We start from the raw sequence: 23869 nt of genomic DNA, 5'->3' as shown, positions 1-23869 counted from the left end.
TCCCATTTTCCCCTTTCTTGAGACCCTTCTTTATTTGTAATCTATTTTCTCTCTTTTAGTGAACCTCCCCCCTTGCCAATACCTTGCTATCTCTTCCACTTCTCCCCTTCTTTTTTTTTACTACTTTCAATCTCACCCCTTTCAGCCATGCTATTCTCTTTTAGTTTTCCATCTCATCTCGCTTACTCTCTCTCCCCCCTCCCTCTCTGTCTCTCTTTCTCTCCTGCCTGTTTCTCACCAGTCAATAATGAAAATTGCTTGCTACCTTGAATGGATTATGGGTGTGCGCAGGGGCCCCAGGTAGTTTGTTTGAAGGCGCAGCGGTGTCAAATGAAAAGGCCCGGGCCATTTTCTACCTGCCACGGGCCTTCTGCCTCCATCACTGTTCCTGGGGAAAATAAACAACAACAACAAACTGGCGCGCACGGCGGGGTGCGGGAGAGACGCACGAACGGCCACATGATGGAAGCAACCGGACGTGAGCGCGAGCACACCTGCATCCATCTCATCGACGACAGCGGATCAAGCGTTGCCACCGCACTCAAGCGCTCTCCTGCACCTTTCCTCTCTCTTCATCTCTCTTTCTCTCGGTCTCTCTCCTCCCCCTTTCTCCCTCCGGTCATGTATTATGAATGTTGCCTAATTACGCAGCCCCAGAAATTCCTCATACGGGCTGGCACATTTATTTGTTTGCTTTGTATCTCTTTGCCTTTCTCTTGTATGCAAAATCCTTCTGTGATAGACTTGTTTATTCCTTGGCTCTGCCTCGCTGAGATCAAACAATGAGCAGATTGAACGGGGACCGGTGCGCGATTGATGGTCAATCCTCGGGGTCGGTACGCGCCAATGGGGGGACAGACGAAGTGGTAAAACATGCTAAGCAAAGGGTGCATGTCTCTCCAATCCGAAGCACATATGCTTCGACTGTGACACAAATCTAAAGAGATGCGTTTTGTTTGCCTGCCGTCTTAATTATGCCAACCAGTTTACTGCAAAAACCTGACTTCTGCGAATGTGTGAATGCGTGCGTGTGTGTCTAAGATTCGACGTATTACCACAGTTTGGTGCTGTGTATGAGTTAATGCTGCTGTCTTTTTTCTTTTTTCTATCATTTTCTCTTCTCTCTGTCTGTCCCTCTTTCTTTCTTACAGCAGTGATTTCTCCTAACGGTGACTCATGACAACTATTAATTAGGCCCACGAGTGGGAGTGTGTTTTGAAATTCGGTCAAGCTCTGACTGACAGCTGCTGCGTTATCGCCATTGAAAACATAATCACATAAAGCTTTGCATATTGCATCGTCCTCCGGCGAGCTAAGTAGCCGCATCTGTTTGACAAATATGTTAAGACGTCGCTTTTTCAACATTGATGCGGACAGAGAGAGATAGTGTGTGTGTGTGTGCGTTTGTCCAAACGAGGCTGCCTGTTTTAATGTCACATCCACTTAAACGCCACGTCCGTCCCTTTGCGAGTGCGCAGATGTGAGCTTGCGTTGTTTCGGCACTTGTGTGGGAGTGTGTGTGGGAGTGTGTGTGTTACTGTACTGGTGTGTGCGAATGCACACTTTTATTAATGTATAAAGATTTGTGCATGTGGGCTTCTCTTCTAAAGATCTTCGCTCATATAGTGAGACGTGGGCTTTTTTTCTCTTTCTAAACTGTCCAAACACCTTTTTAGGATAATGAGGATCAAATTGAGATGTACATATAAAAGAGCACAGCTGGGGAGTGAGAATGGGGGAAGGGCATTAGAGAGGGAAACAGCACTACCTATAAGCGTCTTGTACGAGTGAGCAATCTCTATTCACTGACCTTAATTGTGAATTTTAATGTAAAGCAAATGTTGTTTTTTTTTGTTTTTTTCCAGCCAGCGACCAAAGTAAACCTGGGTGGAACAAAGACAGGCCTCCTTTGCATCTACAGCAACAGGTTTTGGACATAATAGTGCTTTTGTCCTTCACCCTACATTTTTACTCCTGTATGAATTTGTGCAGAAATCCAAAAAAAGAAAGAAAGAAAAGAGAAAAAAATCCTCTTACAGAAAACCAATAGTGCTTTCTGACTGAAGTCTGTGAATGCAGAAGGAGCTTTGGGGCTAAGATTTCACAGCCACTAATAAGCATTCAGCCTCATCTCCTCCTCTGCCTTGTGGTGACTTGGCTGCTAATGTGTGACTGACAACCCTCGGCTTCTGTGTTGATTGGGGCCGTTTTGCAGGTTGGATAAGCACATGGCTTGATGGACAGATCTGGGCTGCAAGTGGGATGGGCGTGTCTCCTGTCGTCTCGTGCGGCTTCGGATCATACGCGTCAAAGCTTCGTCTTTTGTTGGCTACGCTTCCGCGAGAAGGTGTGCATCTCTGCTCTCTTATTGGCTCGCGTCGCTGGGGCTTTTGCCGAACACTATAATGCTGAAAAACTTTTCGGTGGATTTCAGCCATCTCTCTGGGATGGCCTTGGTTGGCTGGTGGCAGCGGGAGCATTGTTTTTTTTTTAGTTTGCCAGATTGCTGGGCCTTGCCTCTCTTGTTTGCCTGCTTAAATTAGCCCAGCAGGGACCTGTGGTTGCCAGAGTGATTTTATCTGGTCAAATTTTAACATAAAGTCCGTCCATATCTTCTTTTCGCTCCCTCCACATATTCCCTTCCCTAACAATCCGATCGATATGTATTAGCTCCAAGGAGGCTACCAGGCTTAGACGGTCACAAGGTCACGTGTGTGTGTAGTGCACTGCACAGAAAGCAGGTTTGGCTCTCCGTGATCACTGCTAATTATTAGCAGTGAAAAAATCAGCAGTAGTCCTGACCCACATCAGTGTCCATCAGAGCCACCGAGCATTGTTTAGTGCTCTAGAAAAGCACACTGAGCTCCTCTCTGTGTTTATGCAAACTCCACTTGGTATCTTAAGCAGATAAAGGCTCGGGAATCTTTTTAAATCCTATCCAGAGCCACCGTGCTCGCATCCGAGTGAAAACAACAGCATGTGACTCGCATCGCATATTGGTCCCTGCATTCAAATTGCAGAGCAGTGAAGAATGGTGAGGACCTCCTGTACGTTAACACCCCCCCCCCCTCTTCCCCCTTCCCCACACTATCTTGTTCTGACATTCTGTTTGTTAAGCCTCCCAGCACTGTGAGGTATGGGCGGGGTTAATCAAAGGTCTTGAATGAATGAGGCATTGTTAATCCAGTTCAGATGTTGTATCTAGGGTAAACCCACGGAACCCAGCATGCACCAAAGACCTACACAGCACACAGTTAATGCTCCTAAACAGATGTCTTTTGGTGAGAGTGCATGCCAGTGACACACACACTAATAGCAAGAGCTTGCAAATTTATTGTCAAAACACACAGCCTCGCACAACTATTGTACAAATATTCAGCTGGACTAAGTGGCGTAATTAACCGTCATTTTACAGTCCACTGCGCCTCCAGCAGCCATGGTGGTATCACATTCTTACTTTCCTAAATGAGGAATTTTGTCCCACACCAAAGAGAATCTATTCTCGAAGCAAATGGCCGCGGTCGCCTCTCATTTAGCTACGCGGCACTTTAAAAACCGAAATTTTCGTTTATTTATGTGGATTCTGGTGGTCTCTTTGCTATATCCACCTCACACGCTCCGTCTCTGCATGTCATCCTCTTCCCATCCTTCTTTTAGTCCTCTCCAACTGCAGCGAGGGCTGAAATGAATTTCGACTTGTCAATTCTGTTTGAAAAAAAAAGGGTGCAGAGAAGGGTGAGGAGAAAAAGAAGACAGAGAATTAAAAAAGCACGCCAGGTCGCTGTTTGAGTTTCTAATTGCCGGGGCCCGGAACGTGACCTACAGATGTGAGATTCCACCACTTGATGAAATATTAACTAGATTGTAGGACTCGGCGGAGATCAGCTGTGCCGGGAAGCGCTGCATGGAGAGAAAGGGGGGGCGACGGTGAAGAATATCAGGGAGACGGTGGCATCTCAACACGATTAAGGTTGATAGGGTCATGTAAAGGAATGTGGGAATGAAATGGAACTCATTAGTGGAGAGGGAGAAGGATGACAGGGACCTTTATTCATATGTGTGTGTGTGTGCTTCCTCGTGAGCATTGAGACACCCGAAAGTTCCTCCAAGGTCTTTACATGGCAGACAAAGCGTAATGTGGAACATACCGCTCACCTTATCACTGGATTTACAACCCAACAACCCCATTCGTCTTTCTCCACCTTGTTAGTATTACGCATCAGCCCCAAAGTGCTGAGATAAGCCAAGCGCGAGACACGAGAATTAGGGAGTGGAAGTGAGCGTGATGGATGAGATGGCGGGAAATATTCTTGACAGATGGATGAGAAATGAAAAGTTGTTGGTGCTGAAAAAACAAACTCACTAATGGCGATGATCACATCTGGATGGGCTGATACCTAGCAAATGTTGGTTTAAATTTAAAAAAAAAGCTGCTTGACTCCTGCAAAAACACCAAGAGCATTGTCTTGTTTTTATGCAGAACACATGTTTCTTTTCCGTCTTTGCTGTCTTTAGCCATTGCGGCACCATTTCTATACCGTCAAGTACCAAAAGAAAAGGACACTCACCTCAAACCCAACCCTCTTCAAAAGCACTCCCTTGGGAATACATGTCAATATTAAAAAATATATATTTATATATACAAAGGCAGCATGTGCAATTTTCCAGGACTTGAAATAACATTCAAAGACAGATTTGCTTCATGGTGGTAAAGTTGCATTGCATGCTAACCACTAGCAGGGCCACCACTCACGCGTCTTTGTGGTGTATTATTCTGTAATGTATTGAGTTGTCATTTCTGCCTGACCTGCTTTTCTTTCTGGAGTAGAGGTAGAAAAAGAAGTAGAAGAAGAGAAAGACCAGAGGCACAGTGATGGGTGGAGGAAGGGTAGTGGGGGGGCAAACTAAGTACATGGGGGATAACAGAGACTGTAGCCTTCTAAATAACTAGCCTTCCAATGCCCCAAATTCATAATAATATAGTCTGCACTGCAGATAAATAAAACACACCCAATTTTCTTGTTAGTGTAGAAATGTGGGCCAGGCAGCTGCCTCTGTGTCTTTTTTTTTCCCAGATCTTTTACGAGATTTGTAGAGAGAGGAAGAGAGAGAGATTATTGTTGTGTTCTCTATCCAACTCCCTCCATGACCTCTACCTCTCAATTTACGCAGGGGGGTTAAATTAGCCAGCCTGATGAGGGCCGTCATTAGTGCGGTAGGGTGCTGGGCTTTGCTGTGCTACAGCGGTTGGCTCTTGCTTTTGTGAGGCGCTGAATAGGGAGAAAACCTGTTCTGCAATAACTAGGTGCAGCAGAGTGGATGGGGTTTGGAAACAGCCCAGTCTGAGGAAAACCCTGGGCATTGTTCTTAGATCAAAGAAAGAGAAAATGGCAATGTAATACAAGCTCAAATTACATGGATGTTTTGTCTTTTTATGTGACAGCCTCGATTTGGGAGCCTTGAGTCTTGATGTTGGGTTGTGGCTTTATTTTTTTTTTCTTTTTCCCAAGCAGCCCTGTTGTGACTAGGTGGCAGAGGGAGGAAGATATTGAAATAGAGGTGGGAAGGATGGAGGAGGAGGGACACAGAGAATCCACAAGGACGCTGGAAGGCCTATTTATGGCAATCACAAACACACATATGGGTATTGATCTGGCATCACAGACCCATGATGTTGCCACTGCACGTGACGCGTGGCGCTCGTCACTGATAGCGGTCACGCTGGTCTCGCTTTAAATCGATGCCCAGACTGCCGCACACGATCACTGCCACCTACATCAGCTAGTAGTGTAAATACAGGGCCTGTATTGCATCAGTCCAATACCAATACCAGCGTTGGTATCGATGCTATCGATATTTGGACGGCTCCAGCCACCTCTAACACCAGCTCCTTTGTGGAGCTAGCGAGCAAAAACAGGTGCCGTCACTGCATATTGTGTGTATGCATGTGCGAGCGAGTCTCATCATCATCCCCTCACTATTAGTCCAGGATACCTCAATGGCAGCCATTGTTTTTCTGCTCCCCCTCGAAACCCCCGGCCTTCTAATTTCTTTCCATGTCTTGATTAAAAAAATTTTGAGGGTGGAGGTGGGGGGGCTCCTGCTTCTGCATTCCAGTTAGGTGCTTTCACCTGCACCATTATGAGAGGAGGGCTTTCACTTCAACACAGGATCCCTTCCATCTGCACCGCTGACACTCTCCCACCCACAATATTCCTTCATCCTCCGCCGCTGCTGGCTATCTCGCTGAAGAGTCTTTTATTCCTAGGATACCAGCTGCCCGTAAGGTGATAGGTGAAACAGGTGAAACACACATGTAGACATGCACACAAGTGGGCGGGGACCGAAGGCACAAGGGGGCAATGCTACGCTGGCACCGAACTCCTGCGGGAGCAGACGCAGGTGTCGAGTAATAATGGCTGCTTGACTTCTCGGTACCCTTTGGGTTGGCTATGTATATATATATATATATATATATATATATATATATATATATATATATATTCTCTACATTCTGCCTGATGCCTTAACAGAGAGCTTCTTTGTTGGTGGTGTCCTATGTAACCTGACCACTTCTTATTCAGTGAATGGGAACAGCTTGCAGGCTACAGAGGGCAAAAACAAGGCCAAAGTCAGTCAGTTCTGAATGAATGTCTTTTGCACTCCTCCTCCAGTGTTTTCATTTTTTTTCTTTCCTGCGTTACTTTTGACTTATTTAAGGAGAAATACTAGAGGGAACAAACAAGCCGGGCTGTTAATTGTGTTTTTCGACACTCCTGTGTTCCCTTAACAAAGTGCCACAAGCAGAGTGCTGGAAAGCTGTGACAGTGGAGACCAAAACAACCTGACGCCATTATCAAATTTCCCATTAGCTTCCCCACTCCCGCCAAAAAAAAAAAAAAGTCTGCCCAGTCAACAACCGAGTAATGAGATCTAATCGGGCTGGACGAAAATGAGACCTTAAGAGCATGTTGTGGATCTCCCTGGTTTTATCTTCTTTTTCTTCCTTTCACTGGGAATAGTGTCAGAGAGAAGGCAAGATTGAGGAAAGGAGAGCAGAGAGGGGCTGCTTGCTAAGTGCACTCCAAGAAGAGCCTTGGAGGAAAAGGACTATTTTACATGCGGATTAGTGTGCATATCGCCGTCATCAGACAGTGATACGGGGCCTTGATAGACTGTCTGTCTTTGATGCCTTCTGAGGCGCGGGAGCCTTATCCCTTTTTGCCTATTTTCCTCAAACACACATAGACTGATTCAGCTCTTTAGAGCGGCTGAGATTCTGCAGATTGGATTGTGAGATGCGTTTGCCACTTTTTGTAAAAGAGATCATGTGCCTTTCAAAGTGCAGGCAAATATCTGAACTGGCCCGTGTTAGTATGCAAACGTGCTTTAAATGGCACACACACAGGCACACCTGAGCGAGTCAGGGCATTTGTCTTACCTTTAAACACCACACATAAGTTTGAGATATTTACTTTTGAGAGAGACACAGAGACCTACAAAATGTGCACGTTTACTGTTTTACAGTCCATCGTTCGCTGCTGAACAGCTGTGTAGTGCACTGCTACGGCTACTTCATTTTGCATTCCTACGTCAGACAAAATGAACTCTGTCGGCTGGAAAAGCGGCGCCGCCTTTATTCCTCACCCCCATCCCAAATGCTATTAAAATTTTTGTTATGTTTTCCACTTCATCCCCCCACCCCCACTGGAAATAACACTTGGGGATTGTCTGGGCAGGAGCCAAACACACATAAATTTCAATATTAATTTGGTCGGCACCTCGGCAGCCTCCCCAGCCTCCTAATCTCCTACTGCATATCTTCATTATCTGAAAGTGTGCTTTCATCTTAATTCCATTTTCATCCATCAAACGTCGGGGAGGTTTGACCTTGCGTGATCTCGACCAAGATAGCGAGTCAGAAAGAGAGCCGCCGAGAGTGACAGAGACGGAGATAGCGAAGCGAGGGAAGGGGGAAGTTGGGAGATAAAGGGGTCCGAGTGGAGATGATGAGCAGGAATGGAAGGATTGTTGTTGAAGCTGTGTTAAAAACGTCTTTTGAATGCTTTTGGTAATAATCCTTACGTAACGCCGGCTGGAGTGCAACACCGTGACTCCTCGCTCCTCTGTCGACTCCTCTCCTACCCCGCTTCTCTTTATTCATTCCTTCCCTCACTCGCCCTGGGCTCTTTCCATCCTCCTTCATACCTCTCCCTTCACACCGTCAGTTTATTTATCCTGACATTAGGGTTTAATTACTCATTTGTAGTAATTGTTTTCATAATTGTTTGGATCGTAATCATCCAATGCTTCTGTTGTCAGGAACAGGTGGTGGATGGGACCTGTAAGGGAAGCCTCTGTGTGTCTGTGTGTGTCTGTGTGTGTGTGCATTGTGATCAGGACATACAGTTGGAATTCATTTGATTGAGGCAAAGACACGCCACCTGGTGGTACTGTTTCATTGAAGTGTGGGACGTGTGGGTGTTTCTAAAAGATGGCAAGAGGGCGCAGACAACAGACAAGAGCTGCAGACACGCAAGGAGACGCACGCTACTTATCCCACATGAATGATACATGCCCCCATGATCATACTCAAATAGAACGCCTCATTAGTGGATAAGCTGGATATGCTCTCTAACCTCCCTCAATCTATCTCTCTTCTCTCTCTTTTTGCCTGTTTGGATGGCAGCCCTGATCCCCTAAATGCAGGTTATCTGTCATCAGTGACTCAGGATGGTAAATAAAGAATCATTTATCAGCCTTATTAAAGGCTCTACAGTGTCTCTTTCTCTCCTCCTTATCTCTGTCTTTTTCGTTCTTTGTCCCTCCCTATCCGAAGTCTGTCTATCCCTTTTGATCATATCGCTCCTTTTTTATTTTTCCTTCCCTCTCCCTCTCTCTGCGGTGGCGTTCGTTTTCTTTAGATATGGCATTTGAAGGCTTTTTACATCTTCCATCTGTGCATGTGCGGGACAGGTAGCGACACAAGCGAGCTGCCGCCTCTCATATCCTCAGCGGCGAATGCTCGGCTCCAGGCATTTGGCCGCTTTGCGCCGACTCCGGGCTTTGTTGATGCCATGTCATGCTTTCTGCTGACACCCAGACCTGTGTCACAACGAGCTAATGTTAGCGCCAGCCCCAGGCTTGTCACAAACTGACAGGAGTAGGCCGTTGGTCAGACGCAGCGCTGCCAGTGCCTGTGATGGATCCCCACATGCGACACCTAGATACCCCCACCCCCCTAAATGCCAGAGCTGAGAACCTTAGCTGAGGGGGGTGACATGAGAAATGACATGAAGATGCCAAAGACATGACACATACACATGAATGCTGACACTCAGACAGAGGAGAGGGACACTCGCACACACCTGAATGTGCAGGGAGCGATTTCAACTCGATACGCGCACACACTCAGTGAATGGCACGCCATTCAGCTGTCATCGCATAAACCGAGCACTGAAGTAGAAAAGGAGGGGGTAAAAAATACAGGAAATGCGATCTCAGGATTTGCAGGCAGACTCTATGTAAGCAACACCAGGGTCAGGGTTTGGTTGACACTCGTTCCCCATGTCTGCCAGCACTTGTGTCAGCAGCAGCAGCTATAACACGACGACACAGGAGAAGATCCCATCCATTCCTAATGAGAGGATGCAACATAATTCGTAGTTGACGGTAGCAGATGTTGGTGTTGAAACCCGCAAAAAAAGGGGGGAAAAAATTACCACCCTATACATGGAAGTACATCGACACTGACAAGCGTCCCTTTGTGAATTACGAAGCTTTCATTTATGCCTTTGAATGTCCTTTTTTTTTGCCTCATGCGGTCTGCTACATGACACTGGGCTCGTCTTCATAGTGTTCTTGGAGTTCAGCATCCAAAAAGCAGCTGAATCCTACAAAGGATGTTATTTGTCAGCCCAAAGCTAATCCACTGCCAGTCAAATCTACCCCAACCCTCCCCCCCTTCTCTACTGTCCCCACCAACAACAATTCATTTTGCTCCAACACCCCATAAACCAAAAAAAAGGACTTTCTCTTTGGCATTCAGAACAGGTCAGGGGTTGGACTAAGCTTCTGAAGATGTTCAAACCCATCCCACCAGAATAGTATCTCTGTTACACCAGTGGCCTAATCCGCCACTTGAAGAGCAATTAAAAGTTTAGCCCAGACTTTAAGAAAGTAACCACGTGTGATCTTTTTCCTGTCTTTTTTTTGCTTCCTCCGGGCCCGTCTCTCTGGCTTTGTGCATGGGGTGCATGCTAATAGCAAAGCGCTAGCAGTGGCACTCTTCCAAAGGCATTCCAACCCCACTGAGGAAAGAAAAGTCTAAAGTGGACGAAGAAAGGAAATGGATCTCGGGATGGAAGGATCACCAGTTTTTATATCTTTTTTTTTCATTTCAATTCTTTAACCTTTCTTTATTCCCTACGCTTCTTTTCAAACTCTTTCCAACGTTTGCATCTTTTTTTTCCCAACTTCAATGCCCACTTCCTCATTTTTTTTTCTTTTCTTTCTCAATCCAAAGTGGTTCCCAAAGCACAAGCTCTGAGAATTGATCCCCGCAGAGTTTCCTGTGCCTAGCAACAACTTTATATGGCACAACCCCAACCATACAACAGTAAGAGGCATCGGAGAGTTCGTGTTTCAGGTTCCCCGCTGTCTTTTTGAATTTCCTTGAATGGTTTTTTTTGTCTTGCTGGACCGCATATGTTTATACAACTCTTCGTTATGCCAAAATTGAGGGCAATAAAGGGTCAGTGAGACTCAAGAGAACGGCGGTAGATGAGCACCGGAGGACAGTCAATTGATCGGCGTTCTGTCAGACCATAAAAGCGACCGGCTGGTAAAACAGAAGAGTAAAAACCACCCTCACGATTCCAAAGATCGACGGGAGAGTGCTAATGGCATCATCTACGCTTAACGAGACCGTGCGCCATGTTGCCCGTAATATCTGCACCTCATGTAATAAAACTTTTTTTAAAAGGTGTTTAAAAATGTTATTATCAAGCTTTGCACCCATGCTTATTAAAGGACCCCACAGCTCACTCACGTAGTTATGAAAAAGAGATTGTGTGCACAGTTAGGGCTAGAAGGTGGAAGCTGGATGCCCTTGTAAGCTTGAAAAGAAAGTTAAAATAAAAGAAAAAAAACTTTTCCTGAACTCAGCAGAATAGAAAAAGAAGAAGAGGAGGAAAAACAACAACACTCTTTGCATCTTTGTTGACTCTGAAGATAACATTGCAAAAAATAAAACCCTCAACTCGCAGAAGCCTCTTTTATCTCGTCTTTGTTTTTCTTTGGTTTCTCCTGGAGTCTCGGGTGTTCTTTGGAAACGGTACCCCAGTTTTTTTTCTTCCTCCTCCTGTCTCTCTTTTTCTTTCTTTTTTAATGGGAAAGAGTGACCTGGGTGGAATGTGCATGGACTAGTGAATTCTGAAGAAGACGAGGAACGGGAAGAGGAGCGCTGGAGCTTGACAGGGCCAAAGCTATCAGTCAGGCTAGAACCTGATACCTTCGACTCTGCGGGTGGTTGCCCTAAAAGAAAAAAAAGTTGCAGCCAACTGCTCTGTGAAAATTCCCACAACTTACTCAGCCCTAACCGAATCATTTTAAACCTCCGCCCCCCACCGGCCAATCACAGGGGGGACCTAACGGGCCGGAGAGACCCTCCACTTTCAGCCTAACGCCGCTTGCTTTTAACTGCTGAGGCTGCAACGCATCAGCATTCTCCTCTGTAACGTGGTACCTGAGTACAACTGAGCTGCACCCAAATAGAACCTGAACCCCTCTTGATCAGATTCCGATTGATTTCCAGTCAGTTCACCTTGAGGACATTTGTCTCGTTTAACGCTTCAACATCAGTGCATCTCATGATCTCTGGAATTTGCGGTACTCGAATCACACCGCGTGCATTTGATCTTTGCAAAGCGAGCAGGCGCAATTGGGTTAAGCCAATTTTGGATCTCTGTAAGTATGTTGTTTGGTGTACCCTGGCTATTTGGCACTTTCTTTGTGTCTCAGGTGGCGTATCACAGGTCACTGTCTGGCTGCCATTAAATATGAAACATGGGTTCTTAATTACCGATTGGCACTTTTGGCTATCGCGAATGTTCTCGTGTGTCATTCCTTTCTCTTTACTCTATCCTGGCCTCTTTTTCTCCTTTCTTTTTTTAAGCAGGGTCTGTATCTTTCCTTCCATCTCCCTTACTCAAACTTCCTCCTCTGGATCCTTTCTCTTGGTTGACTGCAAAAAGACACTGGTCCTGCAGTTTATGTTTGCTCCCCTCGCCCCACGTCCAACCCAGCCACAATTGCTTCCTGTGGTTCACGGTAGCGGGTCACTGCCATCTGCCAAGGGTATTTACAGCTGAAATTACACACACACATACACACACACACACACACACACACACACACATACACACTGTGCATTTCAGCTAGACTCACTTCCATCGTTCTTCCATCCTTTTCTTCATTCAGGGGCTCCATTATAAAGCCAAGTCTTCCTATATGAAGAATTTTAACACCAAACACACACATTTAGTGCATGCAGTGTCACATTGGCATTAATGAGTCAGTTTTGCCAAGTTAAACAAAGAAGGTAAGTGGACTTCTTATAATAAAGAGCCCTTTGACCGTATTGACGTTAAAGTCCTTGTATAACCTAGACTGATCTTATCAGCTATTTTCAACCAGGGTTGTTGGTCTGAGGTTTCATGAAAAGGCAGAGCTCTCCACTTTAAGCAGTGGGTTATCGTTCAAGGTTTTCTGAGAGATAAAAGAAGAAGTAAGACTCACACAAAGTGCGGCTGACAGCGGCTCAGCATTTTGTTTTTGGGGGGGGAAGAGGAAATGAAAATCAAATCCAAGAGGTCACACATTATTGACACTAGTGGCACGGGTCTGTTTTTATTGGCTTTAGGTTTGTTTGAGCGCAGGCTGCCCATCTGTTTTCCCTTTAGCATCCAGGAAATAGCCCGGGCCGAACTTCAGCCAGAGGTCCCAGTAAACCTGTGGCTTGTTTGCACTGTTCATTTTTTTTGAGGGATGACGGATTTGCTCAATCATCCGTTGCTGTCACAGCTGGATTTAGATTGCAGGCACACCCCTTAAAGGCCCTCTGCTGTCAGGACCCTATAAGACTTCCTGGCATCTGGCAAAAATAGAGCAAAGGAGCGTTAACTTGTAATGAAACCCATATATTAAAAGGTTGGCTACTCTCTGACAGGTAGCAGCATGGGGTTTTTACAGCGTACTTTCTCACATATAAAACGATGGCTTTTTGTACAATCCTCCCCTCATCCCCAGCGGGTCACAGCAGATGGCTGCCCCTATCTGAGCTGGAAGTTTCTTCCTGTTAAAAGGGATTTTTTTCCTTCCCACTGTCGCTAAGTGCTTGCTCACAGGGGGGGTCGTTTAATTGTTGGGGTTTTCTCTTTATTATTGTAGAGTCTTTACCCTTGAATATGAAGCGCCTTGAGGCAACCGTTGTTATGATGTGGTGCTAAATAAAAAAACTGAATTGAATCGTCTTCAAATGTCCCCAAAATATCCATCATATATTGGACAGTCAATAAAGTGAAGTGGCTTAATCACAGCTTAAGTTTTTTTTTATTTTAATCCTATGGCTGTCCTTTAAAATGCCATTTTCATTACGTGTGTGTATGTGTGTGTACATGTGTGGCAGTGTCTCTGGCTCAGTCACTGCTGAAATGACTGGCAGCTGAGTGGAGCAGAAGGGCAGGAGGTCAGGGTAGGAGGTAGAGGGACCAGCATCAAAGGGCATGTAGTAAGTCAGGCTTAACAAACACTCCAGGTCTGAAAATGGCCAATATCTAGTGAGAGGAGGTCAACTCTGTGCCATATGACAGCATGGATAGACAGTGAGGAGGGCAGCTTCACTCACTTTTTATTTCTCCGTGTGAAATCTCACTTGCCCGTGCTCATGCATTACATTATCTTCGAGCAAAATCCCATTTGTCAACCCAAGTCCTGTGTGTATGCATGCATGCATGTCTGTGCGCGCGTGTGTGTCCGTATGCAAAGGAGATAATTGTTAAATTTTCCCTGCGGTTTGGACATGTGTCGAGTCCCAAAACGGTCTTCCCTGTGAATGAGAGAGAGAGAGAAAAATTGGTCGTGACAACCACAAAGCCATATGTTATTTCACACAGCATGCTGGACAATTATTTATTTATTTATTTTCCTGTGCTGGCAACTAGCGAAGCACGCACCTAGATGTAGGCACACAAAAAGAAGTTGAGAAAAAAAAAGGGAACCACAGAGAAAGAATCACTTTAAGAAAAAAAAAATTCATTTATTTAAAAGACACAGAATGAAGGGAGCGAAGGTTGCTGTGCAGACGGCGGCGGTTGCTGCAGATTCTAATCCAAAGCCTCCGGCGATCTCTGCATGAACTCCATTTCTGGTCTGCAAACAAATTAGGTTTTTTTTTTCTTTTCTATCTTGCGTTCCCTCCAGTGAAAATAAGGGGGGAAATTCAGGTGAATAACATGCATTTGTTCATTTTCCTTTCTTTTTTTTTCCTTCTTTTCTCCCTTCCAGTCAGTTTCTTTCCACCCCACCCCACAAACTCAATTTTTCCTCGGCGTGCACCGGCTGGAGTGTTTCTTTTCTTTGCCGCGATCTCGCCTGCTATTCATTAGGCAGCAGTCATTTAATTTGTATCATTAGAAAACCGTGTTTCCCAAGGACTATGGCACTGCTCTAAATCTGATCCAGACAAAGTGCTTTTTTTTTTTTTTAGCTCAAATGGACTTGTTAACACACACCTCTCACTAAACAAGTGTTTTGAAGAAATAGAATAAAACCAAACAAACAAACCAAAAAGAAAACAGGGTTTAATATCTTAACATCTCTTCAAGTGTTATTACACTTATAGAGAGCAGTTCTCCTTCTGGGCTCCGGTTTTAATTATGCAACAAATGTTTGACTATCCAAGTGAAATTTGCATGAATATTTATACCAATTCATTTGTTGAGTGTTGATTGTAATTACATGGAAACATGATTTATTGCCAAGATTGCTGTGTTAGCCAGCCAGCCATAGAAAGACAACCAGGCAGAAATATATAAATATATGTAAATTTGCCCACATACACACACCCGTTCAGCAAAAAAAAAAAGCTCTTTTTTCCCAGTGGCTTGTGGGAAATTTTCATTATCAGAAAGAGAATACGCCACACTGTGTGCCTGGCAGAACTTTCTTAAACTAAGTTTAAGAGTTTAAATGATGGAGAGGTCCACTTAAAAAAAAACATGACTGTTCACCTCAAAATCAGGTTTACAGCTTTTGACCGTGACCTGTAGTGCTGCGCTGTTTCGGTCTCAATTTGCAAGAAATTATCTGTAGACATGCTGGACATCTCTTGAATATAATAGAAGTGAATTGCACTCACTGTGTTGGAGCCCAAAACAGTAGATTTTACAAAAACTCAGCATAAGTGTTTCTTGTCATAGAATCATGGCCTGGTTACTTAAGAAAAAAAGGAAAGAAAATCTGATAAATGAAGTGTAAGTAATTATATTTGATCTTAAGTGATGTGGTGACCAGAAACTTTTGGCAACTTAACTGACTTTGAGCCAAATAACCTTTGGTGACTGTTGGCGGATGGGACCCGAGATAGACTTTTCTCAACTTATATGCACGAGACTGAAGCGACTACCATGAGAAGATAGGATACCACTGACTGAGACATGAACTGGTAGTACATCCAAGAGTACAGTACCTAGATAACAGAAGCCTGGAATGTCCGAAATGGACTACGAGTTTGTTTCAAAGCAAATTGTTTCTAAGTGAAAGACAGTATAAAAAAATGGACGTAGTTACCGTGACATTGCTAGTTGTTCTTTTGAAGTCTCCCTCAGATTCCTCAAGATGAGCTTTGTCAAACAATAGATGCGTCGAGAGATGGTGGGTCTGACTGTAAATCCACAGTCTGAGTCGCTAACGAGTTCTATTGAATAACTTACAAAATATACTTAATTTTTATTCTAATATCACCTAAAAATGAGTGACTGAGCCCATGAGCAGGAAAGAGTGTACAAAGGTCATTTTAGAAAGCCATTTTCCAATAGACCAGTAATCTTTTCCCACGTGTGAGACTAATAAAGGTTTATCTTATCTTATCGTTTATGTAACCACTGCTATCGTCCTCTGATGGCCTTTGCTATGTCCATGTTTCATGCCACGCTCCAGATACATCGGAATTCGGATGTCCGAACTCAGGAGCAATGTCACTTAACGTCTAGATGCACCAGTCAAAAGAACCAAGTAGCTGGCCAACATCACAGCCAAGCTCGTCCTCATATCACCAAGCTAGATGCTTTTTTGGGGGGTGGGATACAGTTGGTATTTTCGGCAAAATCAAGTGTGTTTTCTTTTCTTTTTTGGGTAATTTGGTCCTGACAATAGACATTTGTGCTGAGTATATTTTTTTTAAAGCATTTTTATCTATTTATTTATTTTTGTCTTTTGTGGACCGCAAGGCTATTGGCGTCTACTCAACAGAAGGGAAACATTTTTAGAGCTGATTTCTTCAAAACTAGGCAATTGGGATCAAAATGTTTGACTTTGCAGTGAGCTGTCCCTTTAAGCTGGCCTTTCAACACTTTGTTTTTGAGTTAATGGATCTCTGCCACGTGTAAATATCTGTTGACAGAAGGAGTTTGACGCGATGCTTTCACATCTGCATCTGAGACTGAGCGACAGTGTTAGATGAGTTACGCATGATGTGCAAATTTCAAAGTGCAGGCAACCGTGGCTGATAATAGATTGTACTTCATCAGGTGACACGAATGGGGAACGAATGGAGGGAGAATGCTTTAAGAAGAGAACATTTTTGAGTAATGGGCCTCTGTCCCTGTGTAATATTCTTATGATGAAACAAGGAAACAAGGAGAGCAGAAGGAGGAGTATGTGTCTGTGTGTAGAGGTGTGTGCGTGGGACGTGGGGTAAAATCGGAAGAGATGGAGAACACGAGAAGGTGATGAGGTCCAGTGAGGTGCAAGAGAGAAGATGTGCTGCACCAGAGGCGAGCTCCGACAGTGTTTGCATGTAATTAATTAACGGCATTAGCCATTTGTAATGCCATTTATTCTGGTAATGACCAAGCCTGGTGTTTGGTTCTTCGCCCTGCGCTCATTCTTTCTTTCATTTCTCCTCTCTGCCATTTACCTTTGTACAACGCTAAGGCAGGGGATTAGGAGACACGGAGAGTGGAAAAAGAAAATCAGGCTGATACAGTGAGAAAGAGGCCTCGGCTTTAATGACATGCTCTGTTACTGCTTAACACAAGACACTGTTCAATAATGTGTTAGAGCGGGCTACGCATATTGACAGCGTGAACCCACAGCTCATCAAGAAAAGCCTTTTGTACGTGCGCACTTAGTCGCATGCTGTCAAGTGGGTGTGCCTATTTGTGTGCGCCCGTCTTTTGCCTTTTGCGCCTTCGCTCTCTGGCAGCGAATCAGACCTCCCGGAGAGCTGAAAGCTTGTTCACCTTGTCCTCGTTTTAGTGGGAAAGTAAACAAGTGAATGAGGCTGATGCACCACCATTCCCCCACTCCCACTCCCTCTTTCCATTTTAGCTGTATTTAACACACAAATCTAGCTAGCTACCATGTCTCCTTGGTCCCTTGAGTTCTAAGCGTGCTTGTGAAAGACTCCTTTGTGCAGCTTCTTCTGTGTCCTTTTGAAAGTTTTCAGGGTTAGAGAAAGGCAAAGTAGTTCTTTCTTGGCTACTCTGATAGAAGAGATCATAGTTTTATTTTTGAGGGTGGCATTAGAGCTAGTTTGGTTGCTAAGGTAGCTGCTAATACCCTTAGCCATGGCCTTCACTGAGTCTACGTATCCTAGCCTCCCTTGTTTTCCTAACCTATGTCCCTGCCATCCTGACTTGAATCCCTTCTATTTCCAAAGGATCCCGCTCCCAAGCTGACATCCAATAATAAAAGTTGAAAAAAAAAAAAGTAAAGAAGTCCCTTTAATAGTGACCCTCGGCCGTTTGGTTTCTCTTGTAGCCGTTTCGCCGAGTGACCTTCTCGGTGGTGAGCCAGCCCCAGGATCCTCACCAGCAGGGATCGCTGCAGAGCTGCTACGACAGCGGCCTGGATGAGTCGGAGACACCGAGCAGCAAGAGTTCGTCGGGCCCCCGGCTGGGCGCCCTTCCCCTTCCCGAGGACAGCTACGAGAGGACAACGCCGGATGGCAGTGTCGGTGAGGCAGAGCACATGGAAAATGGTAGGGGCAAACACTGAAAGGAGATGTAGAAACCGTTAAGACACAGGAACAACACATGCACATAACTGGCTAGAGAAATCCAAGCGGGACGCTGTAGAAAGCATCACAAGCAAAGTGCAGAAACACACGAGCGTCCCTTTTTCTTTCTTTCCTTCTTTTTTTGTGCTAAAATGCTTCTGTTGTCAGTTCGACATTTCTCTGTGCCAAGGGTATGGATGTGGTGTGGCGCTTGTGATGCAACTATTTTTTGCTGAAGCCTAAAGCTCATTCAGTGTACATTGTATGAACAACGAGGTCCGGGATTTATTATAAAACCGAGGTCTCTGTTTCAGAAACAGAAGGCTTATTTGATCAAAGGGGCTACAAGAGGGAATATGTAGCAGACGAATTCTTTTAGATCAACCACCTTTCAGGGCCGTCTTTATCCTTCTAGTTTGTTGCTTTGTTGCACCGTTTTACAAATCCCGCTGAATTCCGTTTGCAGGCTAGATCTCAGCTGCAGGGGAGGATAGGTGTTCAGAAAGATCTCGCTCTCTAGCTCGCCTTGCATTCTTTGAGATAAAGTAAAAGAGGTGTAACGGGGAGGGGGCTAATACTCTGAATTGTTTAGAAGCTGTACAGGCAGCTGCTGCACTGATTTGTAATTTGTGTTTGGCCTCGAGGCCCTCACCAAGGAGTTCATTTTGCTTCAATTAAGGGATCGAACCGATGATCCGTGTGTTGTAATGCATAAAGACTCCAGCCTAGAGAGAGTGGACGGGAGCGGTGGCAGAGTGAAAAAAAAACCATCCTTTGTAAAAGCTTCTTCTCTTGCAGAACCTTCTCCTCACAGCTAGCCTGAACTAGTTTCCTACCAAAGCCAAAATATATGTGTGTGTGTGTGTGTGTGTGTGTGTGTGTGTGTGTGTGTGTGTGTGTGTGTGTGTCTGGGTGTGCAGTGAGAGATGAGGGTAATGGTCCCATTCATAGTCTAGGAGTCTGAGGCGATGCTTAACAAGGAGTAGCTGTCTTGAGAGTGCTAAGCCTAAGTGCAGAGGCTTCCCCACTGCAGCTTAGGATAAGGATATTCAAATGGCTTAAAGATTCACATCCTCTCTTTTTTACAATGGAGCTGTTAGGCGGATGATGCCCTTACCTTATTTTAAATCAGTGCGGTCAACACAAGCACCATTACATCCACAAGGTGGAGCCTGGACAAACACCTGGTTCTACCTCAAGGGCCGATGTCTAGTTATGGTGTTTGCACTGACTCGAGACAAGCAACAGAAAGTTAGTCAAATCAGACAGATGGGCACATCAAACAGGCCGTTATACCGGAGTGTCCACAGTGAGCTTTTTCAAATTTCGGCCCCGACACAGATTGAAGGGGATTTGAAACACTTTGATGTGAGCATGTGAGCTGATAAGGCTACCTCGTGGATATTAAAAATCTCAATTTTCCGACAACGAGTGCCCATTAAATTACCAAATAAGTCTTTAAATTAAAAGGATCGTTTCATTTTGGTTTCTGTTACAGGAAGGGGGGTGAGTCGATAGCGATCCGGTTAAGGAGCCTGTCGAGTAAAACCACTTTTAGAATAAATATGGCACAAATAGGGAAATGCATTAAACCAAAGATGGAGCGTTTGATACCCAAGGAGCTCTCATACTGGTCCAAATATGCCCACCAGTTTCACTTCTTAGCTCAATGTGCATGTTTTCGCTAATTCCTCAGCTTGGTGAAAAGCATACTGACGCTTCAGAGGAGATTTGCTGGAGAACAGAGTCAAGGTCAATTCATGAATCAGTCTCCATCTAAGAGAAACAACACTCTCCGCTGTTGCTGCTATCTTTAGTGAGATCGGCTGAACTGGTGTGTGTGCGTGTGTGAGAAAGGCAAGGCAACAGCACATGTGTGATTGGAAGAAAAGGGAGCGCTTGTGAACGCTGGCTTGATATTGTTTAAAAAATCAGCCTCTACATCTCACATTTCTTTTGCAGCACAGTTATACAAATTGGAGTTCTTACACAGTTTGTACTCCGAGGCTATGAGCTGATATAATCTGGTAGGCAGCGGGGTGGCCTTGTGGTCTGAGAGACTATAATTGGTCTAGGTCCTGTGATTCAGTCCCAGAGAGAGAGAGCGAGAGAGAGGGAGGAAAAAAAAAAAGCATCTCTGTGCTTCCAGTTAAAGCGTCCTTGAGGACACCGCCGAGTCCCTGCTTGCTCACTTATGGCAGGTCGCTCTGAATGAGGGCATCAGCTAAATACCTAAGTGTAAAGTAAATGCAATCATCTAAGGTTAGGCTAAATATTGGCAAACTGCTTCAGCCTCTGCGGTCTTTAGCATCCCTTCTCGTGTTGTGGCAGGAGCTCGCACAGAAAGCATCAGCACCGCATTTACTCAGTGTTAACCCCCACCACCCCACCCCCCAAACATGCCTTTTTTTTCCATTTTTTTTTTTTAGAAAATGAGGGCATTACGAGGAAGAAGGAAAACAAAAGTCAGCAGATGGCTTGCTGTGGCACTTGTTGCCGACAAGGGCATCATTAGCGGCATGTAACTATGTAACTGCAGACATTTATGTGCGTAATGCAACGGCTATGTCCTATAGTAGGCCCAAATCTCAACCTTGCCCCTGGAAGCATTAGTATCTGTTTGACAACTTTAGAAACTGAGGATTTGAGAGTTGTTGTATTTTTTCCCCCCTTGTTATCGAGCCATCATGTTTGATTGCCGTCTCTTTGTGTTAGGGTGAAATGCAGACAAAAGCGAGTGTCTGCTTTTTTCGATTCGGAGCATTTTCCAGCTCTCGGTTACTCGTTGTCGATCAATGTTCGCACGAACAATCGGCCTCCACCGCAGCTGCTCACATTCATGAATGCATGCATGCAAGTAGCCCCCACCACACACACACACACACACACACACTCACATTGTGTGTTCACCCTGCCTCCTTTTCCCCGTCCTTCCTTTCTTTCCACCCTGCACAGATGTGCTAAGGGACCGTGTTTTCTTTTCCTCATCTCCTTCATCAAGGTCATGTTGCAAACTTTATTATTTTCTGTTGGGTTCCTTCTTTCCATGGGGAGCGTTAAAAGAAAAACATTTAAAATAAAAAAAGCAAAACAAAAAAAAATCAACCTCTCCATCCAAGACAGATTCTTCCCACACTGACTCAGAACAGGGAGTTCATCGTGGGAATATGAACACATTGTTGACCTCAAACACACACTGCTTGATCAGCCTGAGAGACATCCAAAAAGTCTGTGCCAGGAAGCGATAGGAAGTTTTGCTGCACCTCTCCCAACGCCGCTGAACAAAACTGAAATTTCATACTTGCGAGTTACCTGCTCAGGACGCAAAATAATTCAATTTTGCTGCCATTATACTTGGGCCTCCGTATCGCTCAGAGACGCCACTCGGTACGTCTCAATGAAGTCTTGGTCTTTTTTTGATGCTCAGTTGGACCCCCACTCCTCCTCGCACCCTCGCATCCTCACTTATTCATAAGCTTACCCCGGCGCTCATCAGATATTCATAAACATTTGGAGTCAAACAGCCGATTAGGCCGTTATGGATGTCGAACAGCCCTTCCAGATGTACGCCGTTATCGGCGGGTCAAAGACTCGTGCTCTATTATTGATCGCCGCATCGCCAGGGGGGCAGAGGATTTTTCAATTTTTAGTTCAAGTGCACTTCAAAATAACATGCTTCCACATTGCTCTTTCATGATGAGTTACGTGTCTGAGGTGTGCAAAGTGTTTTTTTTTTCTTTTTTTGTAAAGGCTCTGCATGAATCTGAGCAGCTCCCGGCACTGAAGATGTAATAACATTTTTCAGTAGATCAGTGCAGCTATGCAGTGTGATGTGCTTGTTGCTGTAGGTCACGCTGCCAAGGATGTATCGCATTTGATCCACAACATCACATTATATACATATATTTTTTCTTTACAAAATTGCTAATATATATCTATAACCTCTTACTTTTAAGGTTCACCTTTTGCATTCAAACCATGTTATGTACACTGAGCTGGCAGTGGCTATGCTGGGTTTAGCAAGGCCTGCTGATACTACTGTATGTGGACATAGCACCAAATCACAACAGCAGTCGCCTCAAAGTGCTTCATGTTGCACGGTAAAGAACCTACAGTAATATAAAGAAACCCCAACAATTCGAAGACCCTCTATGAGCAAGCATTTGGCAACAGTGGGGAGGAAAAACTCTCTTTTAAGAGGAAGAAACCTTTCCCAGAGAAGTGCAGCTATCTGACCTGACCATTTGGGAACGTTGAGAATGTAGAGGACAGGACAGTGTTAATAGACTTTGTATTTTCTGCCTGAATTTTGTTTTCAAGAAATATACAATGCTTGTGTGATATGCGCAGTATAACTAACGTATAACCTGACTTGTACCTGCAGGAGATCGTTGACTCAACTTTTTATTCACCTCTGCATCACAGTGCAGATCTCACAGAGGCTGACGCCTGTGCTGAATGCAGAGGCAGAGGAGCACCGCAAATTTATTGTAGCCTCTAAGAGAGTGATAGCACGTCCTACTGGCTGCTAATGTTAGCATGCCTCCCACGTTTTCTTTTCTGCATTGGCTGGCAGACAATCACCCACAGCACACACACACAGACACACACACAGACCAAACACTACCTTTCTCCTGTCTGTCCTGCTGAGAAATCTCGGGGTACCACCGCTGGATTACAAACATCATCATTTAGCATTGGCTAGTCGGTTCAATAGAGTAGGACAGACAAGTGGCGCATCACAGCGGTTATCAATCAGGTAGTCAGCGAGAACAAACACCATCTGAGCCTTTGCTAACAAAATCACCAAGTACAAAGCAAACGCCGGACAGACAGACGCTCAAATGCCCACTTTTAGACAAAAATCATCTCTTTGTCGTCTTACACACACACACAGACGCACGCGCACACACATCCACCCTTCATTCGGCGCAATGAGCCACTGAGTCATTTTCCAGCTCTGTGAAGCACCTCACTAGATCACTTCATTGTTGTTGTTTCTCCATTTCCAAAGCTTTACCCGTTGGAATGCCGCTTTGCCTGGTTAATAGTGTGCGTGTTTGTGTGTGAGGCTGTTCATTAGGCAGGCCCAATTGTAGGGCCAGATGGCAAAGCGAGTTTGTTTAATTAAAACCATTCATATTTCAAGAGTCGAGCGGCAGCAGCGCTGGTCTTAGGTCTGATTTCCCTCAACTTGGTGGCGAGATTTGTGTGTGTGTGTGTTTCTGCAACTGGTAGTGTAAAAAAAAAGAAAAAAAATCACTCAGCGGAAGGGAGCCGTGCTATCAATCAGCATGTTACACAATATATTCACCCCACCGCCTCCCGCTTGTGCATTCCCCAAGGTCACGGCGTAAAAACACCACAGCATTAATCCGAAAATTAAAGTGAGCAAAGGAATGAAAGGGAATGATAATCTGTTACATCTTTTAAAAAGCCTATAAATTATTCGGGCGCTTGTGCATTTTGCAGCAAGGTTTAAATTCTGCGCGCGCCTCCAGTCGTGCCGTGTGTCTCTCATTCATTTCCATCTGTCCCTAACCACTCGCCCCTTATTTTCTTTTATTTTTTGAGAGTGTGTGTGATATC

The 23869-nt window shown here is 44.8% G+C and overlaps 1 protein-coding gene across 1 annotated transcript in view; it reads left to right on the top strand.

Moving 5' to 3' along the window:
- pcdh7b (protocadherin 7b) overlaps positions 1 to 23869 on the top strand; it is a 116547-nt gene that overhangs the window by 36156 nt on the left and 56522 nt on the right. Inside the window, 2 exon segments of the mRNA XM_082523493.1 lie at positions 18043 to 18171; positions 18173 to 18262. Coding sequence (XP_082379619.1) covers positions 18043 to 18171; positions 18173 to 18262 — 219 coding nt within the window.

Source organism: Aulonocara stuartgranti, assembly GCF_965226115.1.
Source record: "Aulonocara stuartgranti genome assembly, chromosome: 3".
Classification (NCBI taxonomy): domain Eukaryota; kingdom Metazoa; phylum Chordata; class Actinopteri; order Cichliformes; family Cichlidae; genus Aulonocara; species Aulonocara stuartgranti.
This window is presented reverse-complemented; position numbering and strand designations above follow the sequence as displayed.